The 12,621-nt window shown below is 41.6% G+C and overlaps 1 protein-coding gene across 1 annotated transcript; it reads right to left on the bottom strand.

Annotated features, from left to right (window-relative positions):
• Positions 1–5,906: 5,906 nt before the first annotated feature.
• On the bottom strand, positions 5,907–11,840 carry LOC111232078 (forkhead box protein D4-like). The gene is made up of 3 exons (XM_022759431.1): positions 11,361–11,840; positions 10,269–10,604; positions 5,907–6,233 (listed from the first exon to the last, which is right to left on the bottom strand). The coding sequence occupies exons 1-3, from the start codon at positions 11,838–11,840 to the stop codon at positions 5,907–5,909; spliced, it is 1,143 nt and encodes a 380-aa protein (XP_022615152.1).
• Positions 11,841–12,621: the final 781 nt, after the last annotated feature.

Below are 12,621 nucleotides of genomic sequence, written 5' to 3'. Positions count from 1 at the left end.
GAAATGACAAAGAATGACTGTGGCGCACAGCTTTGACAAAATGAGGATTATCTATTGTGTGGTTAGTGTCCTATCAAGCCCAGAGCCAATCAGATAGATGAGTGCAGCTCAAATCTAGAAATTGCAAAACTGTTCACAGTATATTCATAAACATTGTGTTCATGTTGATGGTCACACAGAAAGAAAGTCTGATTGAAGCAGTGATTTAGTATGAGTGTGCATGTGAGTGACAATGTATGTCAGTGTGTGTTCTGCCGTTTGTACGTTGCACTACATCACCTGACAGGTGCAAAGCCCTGTGGGATGGCACTGCTGTATCTTACACTTGGCTGAACATATACAGCAGATCAGAGGTGTAACAAATCCATTCCTGACTGCCAGAACCTTTCAGAGAGTTTCTGTGCCTGTGAACAACACGTCTCCAGGTTTCCACACCTCAGAGCTGATGTGTGTCTGACACACAGACACGCACACACATGAAATGTAGCCTCACACAGAAGTGTGTGACTTTGAGAGAAGACACTGGGATTCGTAGAGAGTGTGTCCAAGAATCAGCATGATGTGTGTGGGTCTGCATGTGCATGTATGTTTCTGTGTCAAGCGTCTGTGTCTCGATGGCGTCTTTAGAGTGGTTAATCAGAGGAGAGGTTGAGGAGTGTCAGAGTGTCAGGCTGGCTCCGGTGAAGAGTCCTTGAGTCCTTTCTCTGTTTCTGTGTTGACACCTCTTAACCTCAGTCTATCATCTCTCACACTCACACACTCCACTTCTATTGACACTCGCTACCCCGCAGCTCTCCAAAGACCCGAGGAGAATCCACTACAGTGATTGTCCATGTGAGGGGAGCCTCAGAGCCTGCAGAGAAGAAAGGATTATATAATGCGCCGACATACGGAACAAGAAACAATTGGATTTCGTGGTTGTTTGATTTCTTATCCTGATATTTCTGGATGGACAAAGGGGAAATTTACAGAGAGAATGATAGATCAACAAACTGAATCCATCTGTCATCCCTTGACACAAAATGTAGAATCCTCACATGCGTCAATTTGTAAATTAATCTCTTTGTCTTTGTCTCCTCACACCAGGAACTGTACAAGACTCCATGTCCACTACTGTCAGTGGCTAGTGTAAGTGGGGTCAGGTGCTCGGGGTCAACTGAGAAGAGGTCAAAGGTCATAGAGCAGCGGGTCTTGTTAAAATACCTTTTAGCCTCCTTCAGGGATATTATGTAATGGCTCTGGGAATAGGTTGGGTTCTAGCTTGACTGTTTTGTGGTGGAGACTGGGTGATATATGTGTTCTGCTTTATGCCAGATGTATATTCATTACCCTTTTTAAAAAATCAGGACGCAGAGGAAGTGCTGGGAGGTGAAGAGGGGTCACACGTAAGAGGTCACATTTATGTGTTTTTCTGATGTACCTTTGTTTTGGAGGATGCACCCTCCAGGAAATGATCATCTTATAAAACAGCTCTGAGGGTTCTCAAGTTGTGCACTTACACAAAAGGATATTCTTTGCGTTACAAATTAAAATCTTTTAAAGCTCTTCTTAAAATATGTGGTTTTTCCTCTTAGACTGTAGCACAGGCTCACCTGAAGAGGTTAGGGAAAAACTGGGTTGTGTTGATCAATATATTGGAGACATTTGAATATCAATACAATGAGTGCCCTGTCTTCAATCTTAATTTTTAATATGGTGATAATAAGTGTATTAATTTTCATAACTTTCATTCAATAACCTTGGAATATGAGCGATGGTGGCCCATTTTTGCACAGTGAATATGCATCTCCCTGCTCTGTGTTGCCATTGATCACTCCTGAGCTGTTTCTCTCCCTCTCGCTTTGTCCTCCGGTCTCTCCCTCTTCCCTTCCTCTCACACCATTGCACTGTAAAATTCATCCTTATTCCCCGCTTCAGCAAGCTAACTGTGCGCACTACCTTTTATCAGTCCAGAACTGTTAAATTAATAAATTGATATTGACGAGCTATCAGCCGGGGGGATAAATTATTTGGGAGCAGAAGGCTCAGGTCACATGACTTTTAGTACCCACGACTCTGTAATTATTCCCCACGAGAAGAACCACAGTGCGGTGCATTGCCCTTCCCCCCCGTAGAAATGAACAAACACGCACACACACGCTATCACATGAAGAACTATAAATATCCTCACATACAGTGGATTGCAGGGGCCATGGGAATACTGATGATCATTACTGCTATCATAACCTTCATGATACAGGATGTTAGCCTGCTGCAGATTGTATTTTATCATCACAATTTACACAAAACTCAAGTGGAGAAACCTAGAATGTGTAGCAGCATTAAATGCATGGGCTACCTGCTACAGTGCAGCAGGATCAACGTCCTGCAGCTGATCGTCTTTGCTCTGTAACAAATGCAAATGAGAGGTGCAAACTGGGAGGGAGGTGAACGCTGCAGATGAAGGGGGACAGCGAGCATGTCAGAGTGCCAATCATGGAAGTGCTCTTGTTGCCCTCCGGCCATCGCTGACCTTTTGACCCTGGCCATGGCCTAAATGTCAGAGGTCATCAACCAGGGTCAGTGGGGATCACTGCAAGACCCTGGTCAGGGATGCATCACCATGGCAACACTGCTCACTATAGGAGGAGAGATGGGGGTGTTTTGCATTCTGTATGCAGAAATCATGCACACAGAAACACACACCTACACACACACACACACACACACACACACCAGGTTGAGCATCACATCTGTGTGTTTTTTCACTGGGAGGCAAGCTGCCCCCAATTGTTTTCCAGTGCACAGCTAGGCAAAATCCAAAGAAGCCTGGCATAAACACCAAGCAAACACACTGCTTTGCCACATCCATATTAATTATTTGTCCTGCTACAGAGGCCATATTTTATCTGCTAAAATGGATGCACAATTCTGCCATTATGCTCCATTATAGAGGTCAAAACGTCGCTGGGAACGGAAGGATGTGGTGAGCAGAAATATATTCTTGGAAATTCTATATATTCATGAGTAATAACAGTGCGGGAAATGCAAATTACCATTAAAAATTTAAATATGTAAAGTATAAAATATAAATGGTAAATTAGTCCGCCACTATATGCAAATAATCTTTGATGTTAATTGTAAATGACCAGGGGGCTAAATAAAAAATAAAAATAAAAAAAAACTTTGCCACATCAACTTACATGAAATGGTTCTTCCTTACTCCCTGCTGAAATATTCGTTTGCTCCTTGCGTCATCTAGTGGTCAGAGCAGATCTCTTCGCCGGTGCTGCTGCTTGTCTCCTCAGCGCGGTGAAAGAGGGGGAAAAACCCCACTAGTCTGCTTTTGTCTCCGGGGAGCTTCGGTCGATGCCTCGTCCCACCATATGTCTGATCGCAGCTGCCAATCAACAGGTCAGCGCGACCCCGGGGAGGCAGACACTGGTGGGGAGAGATCAAACAGTGGACCTCGGGGATGACAGATGCAGATGAAAAAAAAGGCAATAAAACATTGCTTCAAAGATGGCAACGGTGCACTGGGAGGCAAATTATTGTTAACAGTAATCTGCAGAATAGAGCCTCGCATTCTGATCGATTGACTATTATGGAGCCTTTGAAGCCGAGGTAACGCCAGGCTATTGTTCATGGTGGGACACAACCAGAAAATAGCAGCTGGTTTTGGTTCAACTATAGCGCTTCCTAAGCCTCAAATACTACTTACTTCTATGCAATCATGCTTTCTAATAGACTTGCAATTTGGGCTTCTCTGCTCTTTAAGCCTATTGAGAGTTATTCATACGTTCAGCTGCAGTTGCACCACGACGAAACATATGAGAGAAAAGCAAATAATTAACTGAATAAAGTCGAATAAATAGTAAATATGCACTGCCAACATTTCCCAAAGTTGTCTATTAATTACTTTTAATTTTACTTTTACTGTTAATTACCATTTACTTCCAGTATGATTTTTTAAAATAAGTAATCAAGTGTTTTTGCGAGCTGCACGTGCTTTCATGTTGTAGGCTACCTTTCTTAAACTCCTGGGTCTACATTACAGTAAAATTATTTCAACAGTGGTGTGTGTCACTCTTTTTACACAAAAGCAAAAAATCTCAGTCAAACTGAATTAAAATGAACAAATGGCAGAGAAACAAATTAGGTAAAACTAGATCAATCAAATCACGATTTGTACTGAAAACTTGAACTGGTTATATCACCTTTATGAGTTGTAAAAGAAAAAGTTGAATAGCAGCAAGTGCAGTAATATTCAATGAGGCTTTATTATAACAAGATATTTAGAGGTCTGCAGCCCATGTGTTTATGGAAGTCCAGTCTCAGTATCCAAAAACCAAAGCAATTCATTAAAAAGATGTGGTTTGTAAAGGGGCGTAGGTTTGGTCTCAACATTGGTAGGGATGCAACAACACCGCCACCCCTCAAAAACGAAGAGATTGACTTTTAAAGGCTGTCAATCAAACAGTTTATTAACATATAAGATCTTAATTTACATTCGGAAATGCCCATACACAAATGTTATATATGTACATGTGTTGAATTTCCAGATATGAAATATATGTACATGTGAAGTACAATCATATTTTTATTTTTTTTATTTTAAAATACTTTAGTGTAGCCTAAACATATATATGTAAAAATTACATAGGAAACCTATTAGAAATTGGAACAATAGCATATATTGACATATATGTCTAGCTAATAGAAACATGTATTTTAGTATCTGTTTAAATTATAGACATATGTTACATAAATATATATCCATCTAAATATACTGTACATCCATCCTGAAGCCTTTCCGTATATGTTCATATTATATATGTAAATATAAAAGATAGACATTTATGTTAAAATTTAATGAGAAATTAATGAGAAAGAAAATCATATACAAATATATAGAATTTTAATACGTTTTTTCAATAAAGCTGTATTTTACTATGAGTATTTCATATATGTTATAAACTTATATCTTCATCTTCTTCTGATGGACAATTTATGTTGGAACAATTTTGGACTTTGTTTGACTATTTAAATTTGAACACTTTTTGGACTGTTATGTTTGAACATTTGTTTCATTTCCTGTTTTATTTTTTATTACTTCCCTTGTGTGTCTTGTGGTTACTTTACTTCCTGTCTTTGTCCTGTTTCCCTCCTTGTTGATTGCCTGCCCCACCCTAATGTGTTTCACCTGTGTTCTATTACCCTTGCCTCCCTCCCGCCACTGGCAGCCCAGCTGACCTGGTTCCCAGTCAGCAGCCTGGCCGGCACCTGCTCCTTGTGTCCTGTAGGCGATCCGGCCAACTCCTGTTCCTGTTCCCCAGTCTGTGGTTCGGCTAACTTCTGCTCCTGGTTCCCAGTTTGCAGCCTGGCTAACCGCTGCTCCTCATGTATCGTCGGTGGTCCAGCTGACTCCTGCTCCTTGTTTCCAGTTGGTGACTCGACCAACCGCAGTTCCTGGTCCCCAATCGATGGTGTGGCCGACTCCAACCCCTCGTTTCCAGTTGGTGGCCTAGCTGACTTCAGTTCCTGATCTCGAGTCGCTGGTCTGGCCACCGCCAGTTCTTGATACACAGTCGGTGGTCTGGCTAGCTCCAGCCCCTAGTCTCCAGTCTGCAGTCTGGCCAACACCAGCTCCTCAAGTTTTGTCTGCAGTCCAGCTGACCTCAGCTCCTTGAGTCTTGTCAGCAGTCTGGTCAACATCACTTCCTGGTTTCCAGTCGTCATTCTGGCCACCTCCTGGTCCTGATCCCCTGTTGGTGGTCTGGTCAACATCAGCTCTTGGTTTCTATCACCTGTCAGGCCACCCTTTGTTCCTGATCTCCTGCTGGTGGTCCGGATGTCCGCAGCACCTGATCCCCAGCTGGTGGCCTGGCCTACATCAAATCCTGGTTTCCAGTCAGCAGTTCAGCTGCCTACTGCTCCTGATCTCTTGTTGGTGGCCTGGCTGTCTCCTCCTCCTGATCCCCAGTCACTAGTCTGGCCAACTCCTGCTCGCCCACCAGAGGGGCTCTGCCAGCCTCCTGCTCGCCCACCAGAATTGCTCTGCCGGTGGTTCTGCCCTCCAGCGCAGCCACCTGAGGGGACCCACCTTCACCGCCCTCCTGCTTGGCCTCCCAAGGGGACCCACCTTCACCGCCCTGTGGTTCAGCCACTCGAGGGGACCCACCTTCATTGCTGCCCTCCTGCTCACCTTCCTGAGGGGACCTTACGGAGAATCTCGGTTTTGGCTCCAGCTCGATCTTGGGGTGAAGGCAGGACCTTGGAGAGGTCCCCCAATCTATTCTGCCTCTTGGCCGTCCCTCCAAGGTGTCCTGCCTGTCTGTCCAGCCCTCAGGCTACATCCTTGTGAACCCCAGTTCCTTTTCTAGCCTCGTCGTCCCTTCCCTGTCCATTTCTCCGTGAAGAAGTTGGTCCTGTTTTTTCCTGTTTGCTGTGGACTTCCCGGATGTTCTCAGTTATGATTTTTGCAGTGTTTCCCGTATTTAGATTTTCTTTTATGCTTCGGTTTGAATATCCTCCTCTTTGTGGTTCGGTTTTGGGACTTTGGTTTCCCGGCCTGGGATAAAAATATCAATGAACACAGAGAATAGTAAGGTGTTGGATGTAATAGTATAGTAAGGCATAAAAACGTTTAAAAACATTATAATATAATAAGGCATAAAATCTCATAGTATAGTAAGGCATAAAATGTAATGAAAACGTCATAGTATAGTAAGGCATAAAAATGTCATAGTAAAGTAAATAATTTAGTAAGTCATATTATATAAGGTACAAAAAAGTCATAGTATATTAAGGTATAAAAACGTCACACAATAGTAAGGTGTAAAAAATTCATAAGTCATAAGATATCACAGTAAGGCATTAGAGTTAACAATAAACCTAATGGGCCGGTCTTTGGACTGCAAGAGGAAGACAAAACTAACCCACGCAGACACAGGGAGAACATGAAAAACTCCATACCAAAATGCCCCATTCCTGGAGATCAAACCCACAACCTTCTGATTGCCAAGTCACAGTTCTAACCACAACACCACCATGGTGAGTGATGCAAGTTTTTAGCTACTAAAGGCATAAAAACATCATAGTATAGACAGGTATAAAAGCGTGATAGTACAATGAGGCATGAAAAAGTAAAAAAATGCAGAGAATAGTAAGGCATAAGACGTCATAGTATAGTAAGGAATAAAAACGTAAAAAACATCATAGTATAATAAGGTATAAAAACGTGATAGGGTAGGAAGGCGTAAAATCATCAATAAAAGGAGTTATATGATAGTGCATAAAATGTCATAATATAGTAAGGCTTAAAAACATCAAAAAACATCATAGTATAATAAGGGATAAAAAGTCATAGCATAATAAAGCATAAAAATGTCAAAAAACATCCTAGTATGTTAAGGCCTAAAAATGTCAAAAAAACCTCATGGTATAATAAGGCATAAAAAATTTCTTAGTAAAGTAAATAATTTATTTAGTCATATTATATAAGGTACAAAAAGTTATAGTATCTTAAGGCATGAAAAAGTCATACAATAGTAAGGTGTAAAAAACTCATAAGGAATAAGATGTCACAGTATAGTAAGGCATTAGAGTCAACAATAAACCTAATGGGCCGGTCTTTGGACTGCAAGAGGAAGACAAAGTAGTCCAAACTAACCCACGCAGTCACAGGGAGAACATGCAAACTCCACACAAAAATGCCCCATGCTTTGGGATCAAACCCAAAACCTTCTGATTGCAAAGTCACGGTTCTAAACACTATACCCCCATGGTGAGTGGTGAAAGACTTTACCTATAGTAAGGCATAAAAATGTCATAATATAGCAAAGCTTAAAAGCGTGTTAGTAAAATGAGGCATGAAAAAGTCAAAGAGCGCAGAGAATAGTAAGGTATAAGACGTCATTGTATAGTAAGGTATCAAAACGTCAGAAAATGTCATTGTATAATAAGGTATAAAAACATGATTGTATAGTAAGGCGTAATTTTATTAAACCATGTATTGGGTTAAATCATTCTGCTAATGAAACATACTGTATTGCACACAACAGAAGCCAGAAGCTGAAAACTAGTGTAATTTGCACTGAATTGATGGTAAAATCCCCCTTTTTCCTGTGTCCCTCTTTGATCTATAGGTGCATGTATGGGTTCAGGCTTCATCCTATGCTGTGTGAACTGTTGTATGTTGAGTCTGTAACCAAATCAATGAGATACATGTAAGCCAAAGGGAATCAGCTTTGGAATGCCACTGTAAATGTGTTGTATTAAAACACAGCCATAATGTTTCATCGCCATCTCAGCAGGACTGATCTTCTTACCTCACTCTCTGCTAATCAGGAACAAATCTTTGTGCCTTAATCTACGGCCCCCTGCATCCCTCCGCCCATCTCATTAGATTAACAAAATGACATGCACATATGAACATACACACACACACACACACACAAAGACAGCTCATGACCTCAATCTCACTCCCCTGGAAAGGTAGTTAATTGCAATTCTGTGTAATTTTGTTGAATATAATTGATGTTATTTACACTATTTTAACAGTTTTTGCATGTGCATGACAGGAAAAGCGTTATCACATTTTCCTAATTTTGTTACACACGTAATGTGTGTGTGTCTGCAAGAGCCTTGAGAGTTGTATGTGTGTGAACTATACACTCTTGTACTCATGTGTGCATGTGTGTGTGTATGTGTGTGTGTGTGAGTGTGTGTGTGTGTGTGTGTGTGTGTGTGTGTGTGTACCGCAAACATATGCAACCAAATTAAAGCCTTAAATCTGGTGAATTGAAGAGGATTTGATGCAGAGAGCAATTCATGGGAATTAAGCAAATTAGGTCTCCAATTAGCTGCTGACATTGAATAGGAAGATTTGGTGAACAAAAATTAATTAGATGGATTTGTCATTGTTCTAATGAACATCACCAAAAAATAACTGTTTTGAACAACACCCTATCTTTCTCTCTCTCTGTCTCTTAAGCTTTATCCCTCTGACATATCGTTTGTCTATTCAGAATCTAATTTCATGTCAAATATTGCCTTATTCAAATATTCAATAATTTGCAAATAAGAAGCCCACATGAGCTGAGACAAACAAAGTTCAGAAAAGTCAATGTATGACCTAATCCTCTTTGGCTGGAGCACTGGGGATGTAAATGCCAACCTTTGCAAGTCAGACAGAATTTTCACTATTGATATAAAGCCGGACAGGTACAAAATTGACTTGATACTTATTATGGCAATAGTTTGGAGTCATCTTATAACAGAAGTGATCCTGTTGTAGAGACAGTTTCAGTTATTGCCTTTACGGTGTCTATTTATGATGATGATTTATGACGTCCATCAAAAAATATATAACAATAATGTAATTTTGACAATAACTGCACATTCAGCATGAACTTAAATATGTCTTTATTCCTTTTGCCATACATTTCTGCCCCTAAAAAGCCCTCCCCCATTTCTCCTATAAATCAGCGTCCCCTCACCTCTCTCTCTCTCCCTCTGGCTCCTTCCCTTTCCTCTGCTTCCTTCGCCCCCGACCTCCTGTGGTCCCCCTCTTTCTGCAGCAGCGGTTACAGATTACACTGTGTGATAAGCTTCCTATTTCTTGAAACTATTTGGGATTGCTCAGATTATCTGGCCTCATATCCTTGGGAGTCGGCTTTGGGAAGCCTGATTTTAGTCTCTTAAGGCAGAAGATTTTGCATCCCGACAGCTTTGACTAATTAGCATCTAATACCAAGTGGTATTTTAGCATTGGGCTCACTTTTAATTCTATCTGCACGCACAGGCAAGTGCGCACACACTCACACACACACACACACACACACACACACACACACACACACACACACACACACACACACACACACACCTGAGGCATCTGATGAAAAAACATCAGTTGAATTCAATATGATTTAATGAGATTATAACAAAACATTGTATTGGTATTTCTGGTGTTCTAAAAACATTCAGAATACAAATTTACAAATTAAAGATGTGCAGTGTCATTAAAAGATTCATACATTTTATTCAGTCATTGAATGTACTAAAATTACTTTGACCTTATTTACAAAGGTGAATATAATGTAATAAAGTCCAACTTCATATCAATTTTAACATCACCTAATGACATCATCATAAGCAAAAGGGTTCTAAAATGTCTCTTTTATCCAATCGTAATTCAGGCCCAAACTGTAAGTACAGAATACCTCATAAATATAAACTGTTCATTCTCAGGGTACAGAGGCATGCAGGCCTGGGTGGAATCCCACTTGTGGCTGCACACGGGACCAAGGCCAGTAGAGTCTAGGTGCCACGCAGGACAGAGGGAGCACTGGGGCCTGAGGACAGCACCAACAGGTGGTTCTGTGGGGGCGGGCGAGGGCAGGGTGGTATGGGGAGCTCAGAGAGGAAAGGGGGAGCTGTCCTGCCACCCTACGAACCCTCCGCCGCGCTCTTCGGCAGTGATAGTCCCCGTTAGAAAAGTCCTGATAGTTTGATGGGTGAATCGCCCAGAAGTGGCCTTTACCGTTGTCACTGCGGCCTGCTTTGATGAAGCAATCATTCAGAGACAAGTTGTGACGCACACTGTTCCTCCAGTTTTTATCCTGTTGGAGCAAGAAAATAAATGTTGTTAGGCCAAGAACAAAACCTGAAAGCAGGTAAGAGTTAAATGGAACCATTCGAAAATTAACATAGGTGGCTGCTAAGTATCACTGATCCTACTCAAGATGTCACCTCGTCCTGTTGTTGGCAGGATGCGCGATAGCGTGTCAAGACCGTATATGATCACAGTAAGACACAACACCCTTAGTTACCTTTTTAGCACGTCAAACCAGTGATCAACTTTAATCCACTAGGCTACGTCCAATCTGTTGTTGCACCTGGTAAAGGCAGAGGCAGTTTGCAACCTAGCAACAGGATTACTTTATTTGTGAATTCGCCAACAAGAAGATCATCTAGTTTCCCTGTGAGCACCTAATTGCCTAACCACTCAGACAGATTACCTGTGCCAAGTAGGTCACTTCATTTGTGAAAATGGCGGTCACATTATTTTTCAGCAACTGAATTAAACACGATGACAATGAACACTTTGGGTAAACACGAGTTCTCCTTATTTGTTCCATGAATGTCTTACCAGTAGCTGTCTTACCAGTAGCTATGATGAGTTAACAGAGAGAATGATTAATTTCAAAATACTCCCGCAGACAGTAATAACCTGGGTCATCGTGCATACTTCACATAATCACAACCAATTTGACATTCTAAATTCCTCTTTTACTACAATAGCTGACAGTGCCATGTCAGTTGATCTCTGCATGCCATGTAAATAGAAAGACACAATAACAGAGACGTGAACATACCTTACTCTTGAAGTAAGGGTAGTGGTCCATGATCCACTGGTAGATGTCACATAGCAGCAGTTTCTTCTGCTCGGATGCAAGGATTGCCTTGGAGATGAGTGCAATGTACGACTGGTTGGGTTTGTCCGACTTGTCAGACTTCTCCGGATCGCTGCTGACAGAAATGGTGGTGGTCACTTCCTCCTCCCCCTCCTCTTGTTGGTCTTCACCCCCCTCCTCTTCTTTGACTTTCCTTTCTTCAATGTCTACCCCTGACCTCTGTAGCTGCGTCTCCTTCATCTCAGAGCGAATCCCCACCTCTTCGGGTTTAGGATTCTGATGATTTAGCATGTTGTTCGCTGTCTGCTCTGCCGTACGACTTCCTGTCGCTTCTTCTTTAGAACCTTTGACTCCTTTATTGAACAGAAGGTAGTCAATAGTGAAGCTCAGTCCCAGCCGTTCTCTGACGCCAGTGTGGCTGCTTCTGTCTTCCATTGTCATTTCTGAATTAAGATATCTCAGACTCATTACAGAGATTTTATTGGTTCCAAACTGACTGACTGTTGAATAAGGCAATAAATGGAAAGCGTTTCTCCCAAAAGTCTTCTCAGAACTGTGTGCCTGAGTTTTCACAGCATGGCTATTTTCTTTTAAAATTAAGACCCTTCATAAACTGAATGCCTCAATGCCCCTCGCTTGTTTCGCCGAAGTCTTACTGTTGACAAGATCACAGATAAAGATGAGCCTCTCAACTGTTGTTAACCCTGATGCGCTCATGAGCGACACAACCTCAACTGTGGAAATGACGTCAGTCTTTAAGACTAAATACGGCCACTTTGTTTGCCAACAAAGTTTAATTAAACGTTTTCGCCTCTCTGATAAATCTGACCTGATCAAAACCTCCTTCTGATCCAACTGCCTATTGCTCCTGTATCAAAGAACTGTGCTTCACAGTTGTGAAGGTGTCTCTATTTATATGACTGTGAATTTATCCCTCACAGAAAGGGGCAAAGAACGCACAGGGGAGGTCCAGGTAGGGGGTCTCAATTGAGGCGGATTATTTTTATTAACCTAAGCAAATCTTTGTAATTACGGGAGATTAAACACTCAAGATTTAGTAAGACATGGTGTGTAGAGGTAGGATGCTGTAGAATCAAAGGCCTTTTAGATGCCAGTTTTATCCTGTTAAAGTTGTTTTGTCAATGGGGATGCTGTACAAAGAATTACTTAAATTACCACAGAGCAGTAATTAATGACTCAAATTCAATGTAATGGAGAAAAA

The sequence above is a fragment of the Seriola dumerili genome, unplaced genomic scaffold (assembly GCF_002260705.1).
Source record: "Seriola dumerili isolate Sdu_G_001 unplaced genomic scaffold, Sdu_1.0 BDQW01000322.1, whole genome shotgun sequence".
Classification (NCBI taxonomy): Eukaryota; Metazoa; Chordata; class Actinopteri; order Carangiformes; family Carangidae; genus Seriola; species Seriola dumerili.
Note: the sequence above shows the minus strand (reverse complement) of the source record. Positions and strands in the feature narration are given on the sequence as shown.

Coding starts and splice junctions, on each gene's coding strand:
- LOC111232078 (XM_022759431.1), bottom strand. CDS start 11,840: ATGACAATGGAAGACAGAAGCAGCCACACTGGCGTCAGAGAACGGCTG. Junction 10,605..11,360: donor ACCCTTACTTCAAGAGTAAG/GTATGTTCACGT, acceptor TTGCTCCAACAG/GATAAAAACTGGAGGAACAG. Junction 6,234..10,268: donor GGTCCCGTGTGCAGCCACAA/GTGGGATTCCAC, acceptor CTTCACCCCAAG/ATCGAGCTGGAGCCAAAACC.